Source organism: Neomonachus schauinslandi, chromosome 4 (assembly GCF_002201575.2).
Source record: "Neomonachus schauinslandi chromosome 4, ASM220157v2, whole genome shotgun sequence".
Lineage (NCBI taxonomy): Eukaryota > Metazoa > Chordata > Mammalia > Carnivora > Phocidae > Neomonachus > Neomonachus schauinslandi.
The window spans coordinates 28572550-28592814 of record NC_058406.1 but is presented as its reverse complement, the minus strand read 5'-3'; the positions used below and the strand labels follow the sequence as shown (position 1 = coordinate 28592814).

The following is a 20265-nucleotide window of genomic DNA, read 5'->3' as shown; positions in this document are numbered from 1 at the left end:
CATACCATCCTGTGCCCTATGATGTACAAAGAATAGTTATTAGGAGTCAGTGGCCCAGACGCAAAAGGTACCATCCTTTCTCCCCCCACCCCCCAAATGCTGGGCATTAGTGTTTTCCTCCCAGAATACCGTTTTGAAGTTATTTTTACGTACCAAACTACGTTTTCTTACTAATAGTTCAATTTCTTACTTTTAGGAAGTTAATCAAAATGTTGATACTTATTGCTGAATGATAGGTAAATGAAGGTTATTATACAGTGCTCTTTATTCTTGCGTGTATTTGAAATCTGTTTAGGAAGGATTGAAAGACCTAATCAGTTTCAGATTTGCAGGAGATAATTAGTATTATTAGCTCCTAGTTCCTTATTTAAATCCCCAAATCCAAAATACTGTGAAAACAAAGTTTCTTTGTGGTATGGGGTGGGGTGGGGGTTGTACTTACTTGGCACAAAATCTGACTTGATCTCATTTGGCAGCAAAACCTGACCTTAACAGATAAGCTTTTTATGGTCTTTATCCCACTTAGTAAATAATGCATAATTTTCACTGCAGAATTGTGTTCCAGATTCCGGTAGGGATGGCACATGATATATAATACCTTTTCCAACTTAAAAATTCCAAATTCTGAGGCAGATCTGGCCCCAAAAGTTTTGAAAAAGGGACTAGGTACTGTACTATCTTGAGTTTGAATTCAGAGTTAGCTGTGAGATTTTATTTAGCTTATACACTCAGTCAAGCTTTTTCAAGTAGTGAAAATTATCCTGGGCTACGCTTTTATCTTTAAGGGTCTTAGGTGGGAATGGGAACTGCTGTTTAGCAGAGGGTGACTCTTCTTTTTTTTTCTTTTTTTTAAAGATTTTATTTATTTGACAGAGAGAGACACACAGAAGGAACACAAGCGGGGGAGTGGGAGAGGGAGAAGCAGGCTCTCCACCGAGCAGGGAGCCCGATGCAGGGCTTGATCCCAGGACCCTGGGATCATGACCTGAGCCGAAGGCAGATGCTTAATGACTGAGCCACCTAGGCGCCCCTCAGAGGGTGACTTTTATGTGGCTGACTCTTCTAAGGACAGTTAAGTTTTATTTATTATTTATCAGTAATAAATATAGAAACACTCTACCCTTCAAAAGGTGTCACTTAGGTAGTCTTCACCTTGACCTGTTTTAAAAACTAACCAGTGGTGTCTGTTAAAGGTACCAGAAAGCTGGGGCACCGGGGAGGCTCAGTCGGTTAAGCGGCTGCCTTCGGCTCAGGTCATGATCCCAGGGTCCTGGGATTGAGTCCCGCATCGGGCTCCTTGCTCAGCAGAGAGCCTGCTTCTCCCTCTCCCACTGCCTGCCTGCCGCTCCCTCGCTTGTGCTCTCTCTCTCTCACTGTCTCCCTCTCTGTGTGTCAAATAAATAAATAAAATATTTTTTAAAAAAAGGTACCAGAAAGCACAGGAACTTTTTTTTTTGAGAGGGGGAGGGGCAGAGAGAGGGAGAGAGAATCCCAAGGAGGCTCCATGCCCAGTGCAGAGCCCATCACAGGCTCGATTTCACAACCCTAAGATCATGACTTGTGCCAAAATCAGGAGTCAGATGCTTAACCAACGCCACCCAGGCACCCCCAAAAAGCACAGGAACTTTTTTTTTTTTTAAAGATTTTATTTATTTATTTGACACACAGAGAGACAGCTAGAGAGGGAACACAAGCAGAAGGAGTGGGAGAGGGAGAAGCAGGCTCCCGGCTGAGCAGGGACCCCGATGTGGGGCTCGATCCCAGGACCCCGGGATCATGACCTGAGCCGAAGGCAGACGCTTAACGACTGAGCCACCCAGGCGCCCCAGCACAGGAACTTTTAACACTACGTCTCTCAAGGTTTCCCTGGGCTTTGACTAGTGAGCCCTGTTGGTTGTTTAGCCCTATAGTTGTACAGATTGCTTTTTTCTGATGGGTTTTGTGTTTGCCTTTCAGAGGTATATGGAAGTCAGTGGGAACCTGCGGGATTTGTATGATGATAAGGATGGGTAAGTGATAGTCACTTCTAGTCCAGAAGTTAGTGCCTCTGAGGAGCTATGATTAAAGGACTGATTTTGTGCACTGTGTTCTTTGGATTTTTCCAGGTTACGAAAGGAGGAACTCAATGCCATTTCAGGACCCAATGAATTTGCCGAATTTTATAATAGACTCAAGCAAATAAAGGAATTCCATCGGAAACACCCAAATGAGGTATGAGACTCAGAAAGTATTTTTTCCAAACCTGCCTGAAGAGCATACTAAAGGAAGGGTGTAAGGAGAATGGAGATGTAGGGGCGCCTGGGTGGCTCAGTCGTTAAGCGTCCGCCTTCGGCTCAGGTCATGATCCCAGGGTCCTGGGATCGAGTCCTGCATCGGGCTCCCTGCTCCGCGGGAAGCCTGCTTCTCCCTCTCCCACTCCCCCTGCTTGTGTTCCTGCTCTCGCTCTCTTTCTCTGTCAAATGAATAAATAAAATCTTTAAAAAAAAAAAAAACGGAGAATGGAGATGCACCATTCAGATGTCCTTTCAAAAGAACCTACCGTTTAGCTGCAAGGAGCATGATTAGCTGACATCCTACAACTCCAGTGCTTTCAGTTTCTGCCTGATCTTTAGGCCAAGGCCATGCTCTTCCTGGGTAGCCCTAGCCAGTAACTGAGCACAAGTGAGGATACTGTGGTCTGGCTATTTCCATTCAATGCAAGACTCTTGTAATGAGTAGTCTTTGCTCCACAGCTCCTCACTGGGAGGATAAAGCCTGTGTCTGAATCACAATGTAGGCTTTCCTTGCCCAATCGTGCTCTCATAAAGGTTTTTATCTTTCATAGGCATTACCCCCAATAAACTCCTTGCGCTCCTAACTCTGTCTTGAAATCTGCTACCTAGGGGATCCAACTAACACAAAGAGGCTCTACTCACTTGCAGTGATCATACACTGTCAGGGCTTAGCCCAGAGGCCAAGTCTTTAATGAAATATCTTTCCTAGTCCACTCCTCTCTTCCAGTTAATCTTTATGATCTGATTATATCTTATGACAATGAATTGTAATTGTATAAGGAGCAGGGATTATATCCCAATTATCTAGAAGCCGTTGAACAGCTGACCAGAGTTCTAGGGGGGAAAGAGAGCAAGACCATGGCTGTAGCAGATGTGGAGAGGGATGGGTCATAGATTATTCTGAGCTTTCATGACTGTGTAACTGGAAAGTTGTTTGTTCCCTTGGGGGAAGTAAAGAGGTAACCCACTTACAGTGGGAATGAATCTTTATATATGTAGCTTTTTAGGTGATATTATAAAGGTAGAAGTGTCCTGTGAGTTGTAGAAGTTAGGTGACTGGGGTCAGGCAAGAGATTTTAAAAAAGCTTGTGCTTTAGAGAATTATTTCATAGACTTGATGGTTGAAGCCATGAATCGTAGGGTTTTGGGAAAGAGACAATGCAAAGGTAGACTCAGAGGTGCTCCACGTGCTGTGAGGGTGTACTGATGACAATAAGGTACTTTAGTGAAACGGAGCCTGGGAATACTTCGATCACAGAGGTCAAACGACAGCTCTAGGGCATGTCTTACTGAAGCTAAGCAAACCATTTCAGAAAGGAGGCCACTGGCATCAGCTGTTGTTGACTGGTAACTGCCAGGATTGCTGCCTCATTGAAGCAGTGGGAATGGAAATGTGGTCATGGGCAAAAGTGGGTCATGGGGAAGCAGAAGTATGGATGGGGGGGGACAGGCATTTAAAAGCCTAGCAGATTGGCGCCTGAGTGGCTCAGTCATTGAGCGTCTGCCTTCAGCTCAGGTCATGGTCCCAGGGTCCTGGGATCGAGCCCTGCATCGGGCTCCCTGCTCAGCAGGAAGCCTGCTTCTCCCTCTCACACTCCCTCTGCTTATGTTGTCTCTCTCGCGGTCTCTGTCTCTGTCAAATAAATATATAAAATCTTTTAAAAAATAAAATAAAAAATAAAAAAATTAAAGCTTGGCAGAGAAAAGGAGAGGCAGGAGGATTATAAGGAACTAAGGAACATGTGCATGTTTAAGGGCACAGGTAGAGAGAGGAGGAGACTGGAAATACCAGAAAGAAGACACTGAAGTTAAGGGAAAGGAGATGAGGGTGCTTTCTCACACCAGCAGAAGGCTTCCCACCCCTTTGAAGCATCGAGAGTGAAGTCTTTTGCTAACTAAGAGAGAAGACATGAGTACCATTCTGATGTGTTAACTTTATTCCAGCCTTGGTAGAAAGGTGATGAGAAATAGATGGGGTTTTTTTGTTTTTGTTTTTTAAAGATTTTATTTATTTGACAGCGAGAGAGGGAACACAAGCAGCGGGAGTGGGAGAGGGAGAAGCAGGCTTCCTGCAGAGCAGGGAGCCCGATGCGGGGCTCGATCCCAGGACGCTGGGATCATGACCTGAGCCGAAGGCAGACACTTAACGACTGAGCCACCCAGGCGCCCTGAGAAATAGATGGTTTTAAGAAATGATTGGAAGGGTGCCCAATATAGACTAAGTGAGGGGGAAAAAGGCCAATTATGTGAAAAAAATACTTTGCACATGCCTGTATATGCTTGTACATATGCATATATTTAAATATACAGAAGAGTGGTTTGCAAATTTTGTGAGATATGTTTGAATCCTCTGGGGATTTTTACTTTTTTAAAGATTTGATTTTTTAAAATACTCCCAGGTGATCCTAATGTTGAGCAAAATTTGGAAACAGCTGGTATAAAAAGGTCTCTTAACAGTGCTTACCTATTTGCAGCAGAATTAATAAAGGGGGACTTCGGTTTTGCATTTTGTGTTTTGAGTTTTTGTGAGCATGTGTTACTTCAGGAGTTTTTAATTACACAGTACAAAAAAAGAGAAAAAAGCAAGGTAATTGCAGAATAATAGTAGGCTCCTAATGAAAAATCAAGCCTCAAATGTCAGAAGGCTAACTTACTATACAGTCGATTTCTGCAACATTGGAACTTGTTTGTTAAAAATCCACCTGAATTTTTCTTTTTTCCCTCAGATCTGTGTGCCAATGTCAGTGGAATTTGAGGAGCTTCTGAAGGCTCGAGAGAATCCAAGTGAAGAGGCACAAAGTAAGTAGGGTTCAACATTTGTCTCTAGCACTAACAAAAGTGCAGGTTAATGACAGAGCTAAGATCTTCCCTGAGGGCCCTAGAAAACAGAGCCCCAGAGAAATTTATAGCCAGGTTCTCTCTTTGCTGGTTTCTAGGCCCGATTGACATCCTAAATTGGCCTTGGACAAAATAATCATTTTGTATTACCCTCGCTCAAATTCACTGGCCTGGAAAACTGAGGTCTGTTCACTCCATGAGCATAGGACATTTGGGTGAAAGGCTGTGTCATGAAACAGAGAACTAGCAGTCCATTTGAAAAGCCACGTCCAAGAAAGTGGTCTTTAATGTTTGAATCACGCATATCTTTGATTCTTTCAGACTTGGTCGAGTTCACAGATGAAGAGGGATATGGTCGTTACCTGGATCTCCATGACTGTTACCTCAAATACATTAACCTGAAGGCCTCAGAGGTAGGACCAGTGGCAGGGGCGGGGGGAATGGGTCTGATTCTGGGAGTGGGTTAGGATGTCAGGCTTTCTGGACAGAAAGCAATTAGACTATCTTCCTTGTGTTTTGTAACCCTTACAAAAGACGTAATGGGCTTTCTTAGAATGAAATAATACGCAAAATGAAAGGTTTTTATAGTGAACACGGCAATCTTACTTTATTTTTAGTTTTTAAATTTTTTTTTAAAGATTTATTTATTTAGAGAGAGCGCGCGTGCGTGCATGCATGCACAGGGTAGGGACAGACAGAGAATCTCAAGCAGGCTCAATCTCCTGACCTTGAGATCATAACCTGAGCCAAAACTAAGAGTCAGACACTCAACCGACTGAGCCACCCAGGTGCCCCTATTTATTTTTATTTTTTTAAGTAAACTCTACACCCAACATGGGCCTTAAAACGCACGACCCTGAGATCAAGAGTCACATGCTCTATCAACTGAGCCAGCCGGGCGCCCCAAGCATACTGTTTTCTTAATAAAAGTTATTGCTTATTAATGCAAGCATATTTTGCTTTTATAAACATAAAATATTGTTTTTAAAAACTCACAAATACATATTGAGCCCCTGTGTTAGGTACACATAGTACTAGGTATGTGAAAAATATAAAAACATAATCTCTGCCAGCAGAAGGCTACTAGTGTCTTTTATCACAAGAGTTGAGATTGAATGTGACAATCTCAGGTTACAAGGACATGTATGATTAAGTTCCTCATGGAGTTGTGAGGAAATGTCCCAAAAGTTCAGTGACTCTACTTGAAGCTTCAGGAGGGCAGGTCCTGGGGCACCTGGGTGGCTCAGTTGTTAAGCGTCTGCCTTTGGCTCAGGTCATGATCCCAGAGTCCTGGGATCGAGCCCCGCATCAGGGTCTCTGCTCTGCGGGAAGCCTGCTTCTCCCTCTGCTGGTCCCCCTGCTTGTGTTCCCTCTCTCGCTGTCTTTGTCAAAAAATAATAAAAATCTTAAAAAAAAGAGGGCAGGTCCTGTATCTGTCTTGTTCGCATCTGTATCCATGTACTCGGTCCAAAGATGTTCAGTAAGTGACGGCATGAGTGAACAAATGGCACCTTCAGGACCTTGGTTTAGGATATAGTGGGTGTCAGAGCCTTCAACCTTGCATGCAGTTAGTGTTGGACAAATCTTTCTTTCATTTACTGTTTATTGACTCGATCTTTATTTTGCAGAGTTAATTACATGTCTAATAGTTTACTCAGTGCAGTGGAATTAACATCCCAGGTAGTGTAGGAATTAAATGATGGGCGAGAAAAAGACTAAGATGAGCCGGGCCTTGTTACTTTATTAGACAACGCTCAGTTTTGATTTCATTTATTTGAGACTATAATGAAACTTGGTGCAAACCCCTAACTGGATCTCTTGTCATTTCTCTTTTCAGAAGCTGGATTATATCACATATCTATCCATCTTTGACCAGTTATTTGACATTCCTAAAGAAAGGAAGAATGCCGAATATAAGAGGTAGGTATTGCTAGCCTCTAGGCCTGTCCTGGATTTGATTAGAAGGTTATTTAATGTAAAGATCTGATGGCAGAGTTCTGAATTTTATTGCCTGAAAGAAGGACACAAATGACTTCCAGGTTTATTGGAGGATAGGGATTTTGAATGCCATAGTTTTATTTTATTTATTTATTTTTTTAAAAGATTTTATTTATTTGAGAGAGAGAATGAGAGAGAGAGAGCACATGAGAGGGGGGAGGGTCAGAGGGAGAAGCAGACTCCCTGCTGAGCAGGGAGCCCGATGCAGGACTCTATCCCGGGACTGCAGGATCATGACCTGAGCTGAAGGCAGTCGCTTAACCAACTGAGCCACCCAGGCGCCCTTGAATGCCATAGTTTTAAACATTTGTCATACTCTGGCTCTGGAAGAATGTGCATCTGTTGGCACATCTGTGATCTTATGCCCATGCTGTTCTCTTAAATTTGTCTCATTGTAGAAGGAAGTCTCATTCAGGGATCTGTGTCTTTGGAGTTTAACAAGAAAAAGATTAGCATTTTTCATTGTGACCAAAGTAAGGTGCTTGGCTGTGATGTATAGATGGAAAGTTTTGTTTGTGTTTTTATGCCCCTGGTTAGTGATCTGTACTACTGATTTTCTCTCTTTTTCTCATTTTCTTTTTAACTAAAATCTTTTATGTGAGTTAAGATTTTAGTATTTGGAATTATGTCATGAGGATGAAATGAGATCAGAAAGTGTAGAATCAAGATGACAGGAAAGGGGTGCCTGGGTGGCTCAGTCGTTAAGCGTCTGCCTTCGGCTCAGGTCGTGATCCCAGGGTCCTGGGATCGAGCCCCACATCGGGCTCCCTGCTCCGTGGGGAAGCCTGCTTCTCCCTCTCCTACTCCCCCTGCTTGTGTTCCCTCTCTCGCTATGTCTCTCTCTGTCAAATAAATAAATAAAATCTTAAAAAAAAAAGATGACAGGAAAAAATTCAATTGCAAACTCATTCTAAAAACTAGTATTATTACTTTGAAAAACTGGTATCATTGGAATTATATTTTACAGAGCATAATAATATATAAAAAGTACAAATTCTGCTTTCTCTGTATTGTTCCTTTTTAGATACCTGGAGATGCTTCTTGAGTACCTTCAAGATTACACAGATCGAGTGAAGCCCCTCCAAGATCAGAATGAACTTTTTGGGAAGATTCAGAATGAATTTGAGAAGAAATGGGAGAATGGTACCTTTCCTGGATGGCCGGTGAGCTTCAGTGGGGTTGGGGAGAGGACATGCAGAGGAATTGAATTAATTGTTGTACTTGAATATTGAGCCTCCACCTTAGGGCATTAGCTGCTGATCCTTTGGGATCAGTTGTGACTATGAGGTGTCCTCTGCCATATATGTCAGGTTTTCTTCCCATGTGTACTTTGGAATGAGATTTGTCAGGGCATTCTTGCCATTGGCTGAGCCCAGCATTTTTGCCAACTATGTCATTACTGCTGTGTGGTTCCTATTGACCCAAAACTGAAAAGATTATGTGCTAGAATCTCCATCATGTATTTTCACTCCTGGTGATAAACTTGAGTTTTCCTGAACTCTCAGGGAGAGTATGAACCATCTTATCTTTGGCTCTGCTCTTATGGGAATTTAATTCATAGTCACGCATGTGTATAATAAGAAAGAGGCCATCTGGGACACCTAGGTGGCTCAGTCAGTTAAGCGTCTGCCTCCGGCTCAAGTCATGATCTCAGGGTCCTGGGATCGAGTCCCGCATTGGGCTCCCTGCTCAGCGGGGAGCCTGCTTCTCCCTCTGCTGCTCCCTCTGCTTGTGTTCCCTCTCTCTCTGACAAATAAATAAATAAAATTGTTTAAAAAAAAAAAAAAAAAGACCATCTACCACCTGGTAATGTAGATAGATGGCTCTCTTGTCTTTGTTCTAAACCTGGATCTTACTGTTCTTCTTTCCAGAAAGAGACAAGCAGTGCCCTGACTCATGCTGGAGCCCATCTTGATCTTTCTGCATTCTCCTCCTGGGAGGTATATTTTCTTTAGTAACTGTACTGGTCTCACCTGTTCACTCCTCAGAGAAACCACTCAATTTCCTGTTTCAAATGCCATGGATGTATTATACGATGAGACACCAGTTCCTAGGACCAGGCATCTACAAAGAACATGGAAAGATAAAGCTAAAAAGAAAAAAAACTTACCCAATTGCTTTGAAAACTATAAAATAATTCTAACTATACGAAACTATAGTGGAGGTTATCATTACCAGTATGATTACATATGAACTTGACCACAGGGTCAGTCCTTTGGAGAGTTTGAACTTAGTGCTAGGTATTGGCTATGTGATGTATGGTTTTGCCATAGCTTCAAGAACACCCAGACACCCGCCTGCAAAGACCTAAGTTTAAGCATTTGTTGTTTCTCAAAATCTACTTATATCAAATTGTAACTCGGCTCTTTTTTATGTAGGAGTTGGCCTCCCTGGGTCTGGACAGATTGAAATCTGCACTCTTAGCTTTAGGCTTGAAGTGTGGTGGGTAAGAGACTGCTTTTTCTATCAGAATTGTCCTGTTTTACTGTATGTTTGCACAATAACTGACTCTGATTCCATTCTTTCCATTATCCTGCGCTGCAAAAATATGCAGGCCTATATGGTAGAGTAACTCTGAAACCCTTTCCCCTCCTGTCTCCTTAGGACCCTAGAAGAGCGAGCCCAGAGGCTCTTCAGCACCAAAGGAAAGTCCCTGGAATCACTTGACACCTCTCTGTTTGCCAAAAATCCCAAGTCAAAAGGCACCAAGCGGTGAGTGGCTGGGGTGGCACTTCTGTGGACAGTTTTAAGATTTTATTCCCATGCAGAATTTGTACCACAGCAACCTGTTTTATTGACATTACTGATTCAGAGAGATCCAGTTTGCCTTTTTTCTCTGCAAATGGTAGAGTGCTGTCATTGTTATACACCAAGGACAGTCTACTCTATTCTGGTGATTGAGGGCGAGTTAATGTTGAAACGGCTGTAGGTACTTTTTGTTACCTCAGGAGGCTGTGGAGCCTAAATAGGTTCCAAAAATATTTTTCTAAGTTTATTTTTACTAATGACAATTGAATCTTTTTTTAATTGAAGTATAGTTGACACACAATGTTACGTTAGTTTGAGGTGTACAACATAGTGATTTGACAACTCTATACGTTATGCTGTGCTCATCACAAGCATACCTACCATCTGTCACCATAGAACACTATAAGGTGCCATTGGCTATATTCCCTGTGCTGTACCTTTCATCCCTGTAGTTGAATCTCTTCTTGAGCCACATGCTTATACGGGGTATTTTTTTAATATGTGTTATGTAATTCTGAAAAGTAGTTGTTACCCTGATTTTTTGCAGAAAAGGACTCAGAAAAGTTATGGAATGTGCCCACTATCTTAGAGTTGCTAAGTATTAAGGATCAGGATTTGTGCCGAAGTCTCCCTGTCCCAGAGCTTGTCTCCTATACCACATGTTCTTTGTAGATTTTTTTTTTTTAAGATTTTTATTTATTTATTTGAGAGAGAGAATGAGATAGAGAGCATGAGAGGGGGGAGGGTCAGAGAGAGAGGCAGACTCCCTGCTGAGCAGGGAGCCCGATGTGGGACTCGATCCCGGGACTCCAGGATCATGACCTGAGCCGAAGGCAGTCGCTTAACCAACTGAGCCACCCAGACGCCCTCTTTGTAGATTATAATGATGGCAGTTTAAGTATCTTGATGTGTTTTATGTCTTCTAGAATGAGGTCAAAGAAGAAGCTTCCATGCATTCCAAGAAATAACCTTAATACTTCCGTTAGCAAGTCCTGAGCTGAACAAAGCATTTGCTTTCACAGCATGACATTTGTCACATGCTTGTAGTTTTTAATGCACCCTTGGAATAAATGTTCCAAGGCATTGGGTAAAAGAATCCTTGAGTGATACAGCTTGTTTCTTGTTTCCAGAGACACTGAGAGGAACAAAGACATTGCCTTCTTAGAAGCCCAGATCTATGAATATGTAGAGATTCTTGGGGTAAGTAATGAACTCTGCTGAGAGCAGTAAATACTACAAGGTATGGGAATCAGAGAAATGTGAACTCATGGGATTTTTTTTTTTTTTTTAGGAGCGAAAGAGGAAGGGTGGGTGTTAAACTATTTCAGCAGAAAATAGGGTTCTCTCAGGTACTTGACCCTTCAGTGAGGTCCTGTTCTGTTCATAGGTGCCTGTTGTTATGTGATATTCCCAGGGTTGCCCAATTTCCATGAGGCCAAGCAGAGAGAGTAGACTCCCCTCTCAGTGTAGTATCCAGAATGGTGTAGGTTCTTTGCATTCCAGAATATACCTAGAAGTTCCCGAATATACCTAGGAGATGGAAGCAGATACTCAAAAGGCATTAGGAGAAAGTCTACTTACAGCAGCTTTTCAGGTATAGCTTATTACGAAAAGACAATACTTATATATTCAGAAGATAGCGGGGAATTTGCTAGGGCTAGAATGTTAGTGGTACAAAGCTGGCTATGAGCTGCTTCTTGAATATTCTTTTAAGAAAGCTGAAGGGTGGGTTGAGAGTGGAAAAAGGCCTCACCGGACAGGATGCTTATCTCAGAGAAAAAGGAGGAGGAATACAAGGGAAATCACTCTTTCAGGGAAGAGAAGGTAGAAGAAAGGGCAGCACGCATCCAAAGAAAATGGTCAGTATCTCTGGGAGTCCTGCAGAAGATCAGCTTTTCAGAGAATGTCTGCTTTGTACAATTTTCAGCTGCTGTCAGAGCCTTTTCCTTTATTTATTTATTTTTTTTCCTAAAGATTTTATTTATTCATTTGAGACACAGATACGGAGAGAGAGAGAGCATGAGCAAGGAGAGAGGCAGAGGGAGAGGGAGAAGCAGGCTCCTCGCTGAGCCAGGAGCCCGACGTGGGGCTCGATCCCAGGACCCTGGGATCATGACCTGAGCCGAAGGCAGACGCTTAATTATCTGAGCCACCCAGGCGCCCCACCTTTCCCTTTATTGATGTTCAGATGGCATTTTGAGTGATGGTTCTGGCTCAGATAACCTGTTTACATGTCTCTGTCAGTTGCATGGATGTTTTCATTCTGCCTTTGTTTGAGGACCATGCATATAATAGCATAGAACTCGTCAGCTGTTGGTTCCCAACTGCTTTCCTAGCTAGAATGTTGGACACTGGGGGCACTAATATTCTACACAGTGAACTTGGCTGTGCTAGTATGGGCAGCAGTCTGAGTTGCTAGTCCTCTGAAGATGATTGGGAGGCTGATTTGTACCCATGACCTGAGATGCACCCACTACTTTCTCCCTCCTTTGAGAGCATTTTGCTTTCCCTGCCACAAGGTGGCACCACTCTCTAGAATTCCAGCCAGAATGGTTTTTAGGAGTTGCTCCTATTATGTACTGATAGGATTTTTATTCTTATCTCACCATTTATTGATACCTGTTGGTTTCCAGACATTTGCTCAATCCTTGGATACAGTAGTGAATATGACATGTCTCTTGACCTTGAAAAGGCCACTTTGTGATTGGGGGAGATAAATGATTGCAGCGCAATCTGATGCCTGCTACAACACATTGAGACTGTGTTTTCTAAGTAGAAAGAGGAAGAAAGAATGTTCTAGGAAGGAGAAGGGCACCTGAGTGGCTCAGTCGTTAAGCGTGTGCCTTCGGCTCAGGTCATGATCCCAGGGTCCTGGGATCGAGCCCCACATCGGGCTCCCTGTTTGGCGGGAAGCCTGCTTCTCCCTCTCCCACTCCCCCTGCTTGTGTTCCCTCTCTCACTGTGTCTCTCTCTGTCAAATAAATATTAAAAAAAAAAGAATGTTCTAGGAAGCAAAAACAGGAAGGATGAAGGTAAAACATCATGGAGAGAAAGTAGATATTAGAAAATAATGAGAAGAAAACCAGTGTGTGTGGAGTGTGCCTTATAAGGGAGAGAGTGGTCAGAGAATAATTTGGAGAGTTATGTTGGAGATTTGGACTTTGTTCTTTAAATAGTAGAAAGACAATAAAAATTTTTTAAAAAGTGTACCATTAGATTGGGGTTTTTTAAAAGTACATAAATTTGGGGAAAAAATGGAAGTTGGACTGGAATGAGGAGAGACTCAGGGCAAGTAAGAAGGTTGTCATCTTGGTGAGGAAGAAGAAAGGACTGGGTAAGGAAATATTTTTAGAGACAGAAAATACTTTGTTCTCTTTTGTTCTGTAATAGTCCGTGGCCTCAGATGAGTATCTTAGGCAAGTGACCTAAAACCTTTGACTTTTTCCTTCGGGATCAGGGAGAGCCTATTGGTAAGATAAGGAGTTTTGATATGAAGGCAAGATTGTCCCTTTATTGTACAAATAAGAAAACCGTATCCTCGGAAGTGAGGGGTCAGCAAGGGTTGTAGAAAATTGCCCTTCTTGTTCTGCACTACTTTTTTCTGACTTCCCTTTTCATTTGTGGACCTGACTTAGGAACAGCGACATCTCACTCATGAAAATGTACAACGCAAGCAGGCAAGGACCGGAGAAGAGCGAGAAGAAGAAGAGGAAGAGCAGATCAGTGAGAGTGAAAGTGAAGACGAAGAGAATGAGATCATTTACAACCCCAAGAACCTGCCTCTCGGCTGGGATGGCAAAGTACGTGCCAGCATTACCACCTTCCTTTCCATTGCCCATTCAGGAAGCAGATGCAGACATGAGTCTAATACTGTTTCTTATCTGATTTCTTTTAGCCTATTCCCTACTGGCTGTATAAGCTTCATGGTCTAAACATCAACTATAACTGTGAGATTTGTGGAAATTACACCTACCGAGGTCCCAAGGCCTTCCAGCGGCACTTTGCTGTAAGGAATTCAGAGCCATTTCTCCTGGAAATTGAAGTATGAAACACACAGCTTTCAGAGAGGATAAGAACAGCCTGAGAAGAACACTAGTATCCAGAGCTTAAGAGAAGCAAGGAGTGGATCTGAAGTCAAGCATGTGGCATTTGACCTCTGGCATCGTGCTAGCCTAGAATAATGCCTGAGATGGTTTCTGGAGGCATTCTGGCACTCTGCTATTTGAACCTCATTTCTGTTTGCTGTTGCTTGTTCTTGCACTTCTCTCATTTTATCTTTCTCTCAGTACCTTAGACCATCCTCACTTCTGTACCCACTGCTAGTACATAGGACCAAAGAAGGGACTGGCTGCCTCCTTTTTTGTGTCTTAAATGGGCCTTTTCCTCTTTGAAAAATAAGAACTAAGGATAACGTTTATCAAGGAATTCTTGAGACAAGGCATTATCTGGGTAGTACTCCAGGAAGTGGATTCACCCTTGTTGTGTTTCAGCCTTTGATTCTTAGTACTTGGAAGGAAGTTTTACAAATGGAAAAGATTGGGTGCCTGGGTGGCCCAGTTGGTTAGGCAACTGCCTTCGGCTCGGGTCATGATCCCGGAGTTCCGGGATCGAGTCCCTTATCGGGCTCCCTGCTCGGTGGGGAGTCTGTTTCTCCCTCTAACCCTACCCCCTCTTGCGCTCTCTCTCACTCTCTCTCTCTCTCAAATAAATAAATAAAATCTTTAAAAACAAAAAACAAATGGAAAAGATTTGCTAGACCAAGGGTAGAGAATGTATATGAACTCTTTGCTCCCTCCCTCAGACATCCATATTACTAACTGATCCTGGGTCTTTTCTATTGAACCCCTGAGTCATCTCTGAATTTTTCTCAGTACTACCTCCAATGCATTGGAATTTGCAGCCAGGATAAAGCCCATGCCATTTGCCATCCCTGAGCCCAAACTGTCATTGTCTCTCCATGCTCTTTTTCACATCCTTCCCCCTTACAGAGGTGACCTGCCATCAGTAACGCTTACTCATGCTGGTGGTGGGGGCTGCGTGGGAGGTCACTGGTTAATTAGAGTTGTGGTGTTTTTCTGTGGTCTTGACCCAGGTTTTGTCTGGACTATTATTGGATCTAGATCTTGGTTTGAGAAACCAGCCCAGTGAGGAAAACAATGCAGTGCTGCTGCTTATCAGTCATGGCCAGCTGTTTACAAACGTGGCCACAGAAGGAAGGCTGCCATTAGGTGGAGTCTTTTGCAGAGGGTCAGGTTAGGGTTTATGTTAGGAGTTTGTGCTCTGTGTTTAGTTATACCTATTTCACATGGTTCTTTTGCTTTTCTCTTCTCCCAGGAGTGGCGTCATGCCCATGGCATGAGGTGTTTGGGCATCCCAAACACTGCCCACTTTGCTAATGTGACCCAGATCGAAGATGCCGTCTCCTGTAAGTATGCTTTATTTATGGTTCCTATGCGCCAGATCCAGTGGCCACTCGTACAGCTCACAGCCCCCAATATTCTGGTGTATCCAAGTCTAGGGGCAGAAGGTTGTGGATGTGTAAAAGCTTCTACAGTCACACAATAACTACATTTTTGAGGGGCATGGGTTGGCCAGCATACTGATTGTTTCCCTCTTGAGGAGAGCCCTGTGCTAACTATAAAACAGGCCTGTTCACTGGGGCCTTGGAACTCCTTTGTATGGAAGATTTTGAGTGAATGGGTATATATGTTTTTCTGAATTGATGTTAATGGTTTAGGAACTGCAGATATTAAGAGGAAAATAGAAATGGGCTCAGTAAGCTTACTTCTGAGGTGACAGGGCAGATGCACAGAAACAGGGTAGCAAAATACCTTTTGTAGAAAGAGCTGAGTGGAGTGCGTATTGGGAAATGTGTTGTTAAAGCACTCAGTGACCTCAGTCACACTCCCTGTTGGCCTGGCAGCGGTAACTTTTCCTGCCATTAGCATCACCCTTGAAGGCTTTCTCTTTCTTTCTAGTTTGTCTCTTCTCTGTTGTGTTTTCACTTTGAGCTGGCTAGACTGAGAAGAAAGGAGTCCTGCCACTCTGCTTTGTGAAATTTCAGACAGTCACCCCCGGGTTCATATCACACCGTTCAGCTGGTCGGCCAGCTGACTCCTTTGGTCCCTTCTCTGGGGTTCTTCACATCCATTGCAGAGCCAAATTAGAAACGACCTTCTAAAGAGCTCCCTGAACCGTGGTGAGCGCGCTTACCCATGGTGAGCGTTGAGTGACACAAAGTTGTCGAATCCTATGTCGTACACCTGAAGCCAACAGAATGTTGTATGTCAGTTATACAATTACCATGCAGTAGTACGGGGATGGGGGGAGTTTGCGGGAAAGCCTCCCTGATCCTGATTTAGCCTGTGGATTTGGGGGACTTTTTTATTGGGTTTTTTATATGCAGTCAGCTTTGGGGACTTCCCACTTTCTTGTCTTTCCTTACTCATTTACAAGTCAGGATCATATAGTATCTCCAGTCAGAATTATAATGTGTTTCATTATCAGATCATCCAGTTCACTTCTAATTTTGTTTTCATTTTTGCCCTTCACTTTGTTGAGAGGAAATTAAAATAGTAATGAAATGTCTAGAATCATAACACTGTATTTTGAATGCAGTCTCATTTTAAGATGTATTTTCCAGATGTGTACCACTAGTAAGTAGGTCACAGTTCATTTTTTGTGTATTTTTTTATGTCCTGCAATTTGCCTGATTTAATTTATTATTTCTGATACCTTCAGATTGATATTGACATCATTTTAAGCTTACAGTCATGCCAACTGCTAAAACAAAAGTGATAGTTTTATTAATTTTGTTTGTTTCATGGATAGTATCCTAAGCATTTTCTCCAAGTCTTATGTTAAATTAAATCGAAGTAGGTGATAGGTCATCCTTAACCTGGCTGTTGTTTTCAAAGGAAGTGATTCTTGTGCATCTACACTGATTTTAAGATTGATTCATGGTTTTATTAATCACATTCCACAAGAGAAAGATTGTATTTTTACCATTTTTTATGGGGCATTGGATTAAACAGCATTCCTAGATTCTTTCATACTGGTGGTAGATACTCTTTTTTTTTTTTTTTTAAGATTTTATTTATTTATTTGACAGAGAGAGACACAGCGAGAGAGGGAACACAAGCAGGGGGAGTGGGAGAGGGAGAAGCAGGCTTCCCGCGGAGCAGGGAGCCCGATGTGGGGCTCGATCCCAGGACCCTGAGATCATGACCTGAGCTGAAAGCAGACGCTTAACCACTGAACCACCCAGGTGCCCCTGGTGGTAGATACTCTTAATGCAGTTATTTATCCTATTAGGATTCTCTTTAGAAGTTTTCTATTATGTTCATAAAAAAGAGGTGCTTCTTGTTTTCCTTTGAATCACTTGTCAGATTTAGGGATCAAAGCCGTTTTTAGGACATAAAATGGATGGGATTACACGCAACATTCTCTTCTGTCATTTGAAACTATTTATATTTAAATAGAGATTACTTTTTCACACAAAGGGACCAGCCTAAAAAGATTCTCCAGTTAATAACCCGTACAATTCCATGATTTATTATGACAAAGTGGAAACCATGTGCTTCATTTCTCTTGTTTTATTTTTCCTGCCAGTACTTTCTATAATCTTACAGTTTTTTAAATTCCTTTCTTAAGTCTTTAGGTGAGAGCTTTCTTCTCTTTGTTTCTTTATTCTTTTTAATCCAGGCGTTTAAACTAGATGTTATTCTTTTAAAAATCCATTAGGGATATCCATTATTGATATGTTATATTTAGAGCTTTATTTATTAAAGATGTTATTTCTGATTCTTAAATTATTTAAAAGAGTGTTTTTAGTTATATAGTTGATTGAGGTAGGAGGTCACCCACATTTTCAGAAGAGGAAAGTTAGGTAACTTTTTCAAGGTCCCATAGCTTGTAAATGGGAAAAAGCCAGGGATCAAACTCTTTCCACAATGCTGTACTGCCTTCTTTCAATCAACCTCACCAAATAGATTTTTTTTTTTTAAGATTGTATTTATTTATTTGTCAGAACGAGAGTGCACACAAGCAGGGGGACCAGCAGGCAGAGGCAGAAGCAGACTCCTTGCTGAGCAGGGAGCCCGACGCTGGGCTAGATCCCAGGACCCTGGGATCATGACCTGAGCCGAAAGCAGATGCTTAACAGACTGAGCCACCCAGGCATCCCACCAAGTAGTTTTTTTTTTTTTTTTTTAAAGATTTTATTGATTTATTCATGAGAGACAGAGAGAGAGAGAGAAGCAGAGGGAGAAGTAGGCTCCCAAGGAACAGGGAGCCTGATGCGGGACTCGATCCCAGGACTCTGGGATCATGACCTGAGCCGAAGGCAGACGCTTAACTGGCTGAGCCACCCAGGCGCCCTAAATAAATAAAATTTTTAAAAAATAAAAATAGTTGGGACCCCTCGGTGGCTCACTCGGTTGAGCATCTGCCTTTGTCTCAGGTCATGATCCCGGGGTCCCGGGATCAAGCCCCACATCGGGCTCCCTGCTCAGTGGGGAGCCTGCTGCTCCCTCTGCTTGTGTGCACGCATGCTTGCTCTCTCACTCTCTCACTCTCTCTCTCTCTCTGAATAATAAATAAATAAATATTTTACTTTATTTTTTTTTTAAAGACTTTATTTGACAGAGAGCAAGAGAGAACACAAGCAGGGGGAGTGGGAGAGGGAGAAGCAGGCTTCCCACCGAGCAGAGAGCCCGACGCAGGGCTCAAGCCCAGGATCCTGGGATCATGACCTGAGTCAAAGGCGGACGCTTAACAACTGAGCCACCCAGGCGCCCCAACAAATATTTTTAAAAATAAATAAAAATAGTTCATCATTAAGTTGATTCCAGGAAGAAATAACATGCGTTCTCTCCTTGGTCATACCTAGATTTTTAGAAAAACTTATATTTTTCCAGAACATTGTTGGCAGGTTCGTGATTATTCCATTCTTCCATTATCCAAATTATTTTCAGAATCTACCTCTTCTTTTTTTTTGAGAGAGAGTGTGCAAGCTGGAGACTGCAGGAGGGGCAAAGGGAGAGAGAGAGAGAATCCTAAGCAGACTCCACACCCAGTGCAGAGCCCAATGGAGGGCTCAGTCTCCCAACTCTGAGATCATGACCTGAGCCGAGATCAAGAGTTGGACTCAACTGACTGAGCCACCCAGGCTCCCCCAGAATCTATCTCTTTGATTCAGATGCCTCAATTAATCAATTTCTCTCATACACATGTTTTTATTAATGCCACTTCTTTGATTTGTTGCAGTATTTCCATCCATCATGACTTTCCTTAGTATTTTTAGTTTCTCTGTATAATAGTTATAGTTTTACCTCTACCTCAATATCATTTCGTTCTTTCACTTTTTTACCTCACCCTCAACAGATCGTAGACTTACTACAAATTTATCATCACCTCTCCCCTTCTCATTTCCTCAGGCATTGTTCCTCCTTTTGAGTATCCTAGATTAACTCTCTGGCTTCCTTTCAGACTTTCCAGTGATTGTACACACATTGGCTCCCACTAGATTGTGACAGGCTTTATCCCAGGTGTCTCACTAGTAGTAAGCAATTAATTACTGAATGGGGGTTAATTCTGTTATGGTGTAGAGTTTCTACAATTTTTCTTCATTTCCTGTTGGTGGTAGAATTCCTTTTTATTAAACCTGGATTGTCTTTTTCTTTTTTAAGATTCTGAAGTAGACATCTTAGGAATATTTGGTTATAAGGAAGAAAGCCTATTAAAACTAACTCAGTGTCTTCCACCCTTTTTGCAAGAATATGCTTATTCATCTGTGCTTTTCTCTGTACATACACCTCCTCCACTTTCTTATATCTTTTCACCTGAGTTCACATGTGGACAACCCTAGCCCTGCTCTGATGGCCCTTCCTCAGTTTTCAGAGCCTGCTGTCGTCCAGCTCCGTCAGGGTCTTAGTGTCCCCGTTTATAGGACTGGGGGGAGACAGTAGGGAGATGCAGCTGGGTCCAGTGCCATCTGTAGTCCAGTCAGCTGGGTCTCCAGTAGTCGGCGGCACAAGTGGTTGCTGCTCCTTCCAGAACACATTGAGAAGACATGTTCCTTAATAAGAGGGTGGGCAGGGAAGTAACCATTGCCATAGCTTTTATGCTGGATTTACTTGTTGGTCTTTGTTTTAGATCATTCTGTTGAAGTTTTTCTTCTGGAGTTTTTAGCCAGGAGGGAGGGATTTGGCACTGTCATTTAAACTATAGTTATGTGTTTTTAATCTAAATTTTATTTTTATCATTATCGTCGTTATTATTATTACTGTTTTAGAGAGCGTATACGTGCACACAGACACACAAAGGGGTGGGGTGGGGGTAGAGGAAAAGGAGTGAGAATCTTTTTTTTTTTTTTAAAGATTTTATTTATTTATTTGACAGAGAGAGA

The 20265-nt window shown here is 42.5% G+C and overlaps 1 protein-coding gene across 2 annotated transcripts in view; it reads left to right on the top strand.

The window, feature by feature from the left end:
* SF3A3 (splicing factor 3a subunit 3) overlaps positions 1-20265 on the top strand; it is a 28005-nt gene that overhangs the window by 4125 nt on the left and 3615 nt on the right. The window contains exons 5-17 of one of the 2 annotated variants that reach the window (XM_021683733.2): positions 1957-2009; positions 2106-2211; positions 5000-5072; positions 5433-5524; positions 6949-7031; positions 8134-8272; positions 8981-9049; positions 9488-9555; positions 9714-9821; positions 10988-11057; positions 13493-13657; positions 13753-13863; positions 15192-15282. In XM_021683733.2, the coding sequence (XP_021539408.1) occupies positions 1957-2009; positions 2106-2211; positions 5000-5072; positions 5433-5524; positions 6949-7031; positions 8134-8272; positions 8981-9049; positions 9488-9555; positions 9714-9821; positions 10988-11057; positions 13493-13657; positions 13753-13863; positions 15192-15282 (1228 nt within the window). The remainder of the gene's footprint in view (positions 1-1956; positions 2010-2105; positions 2212-4999; positions 5073-5432; positions 5525-6948; positions 7032-8133; positions 8273-8980; positions 9050-9487; positions 9556-9713; positions 9822-10987; positions 11058-13492; positions 13658-13752; positions 13864-15191; positions 15283-20265) is intronic. The other variant, XM_044913978.1, reaches the window with a different exon arrangement.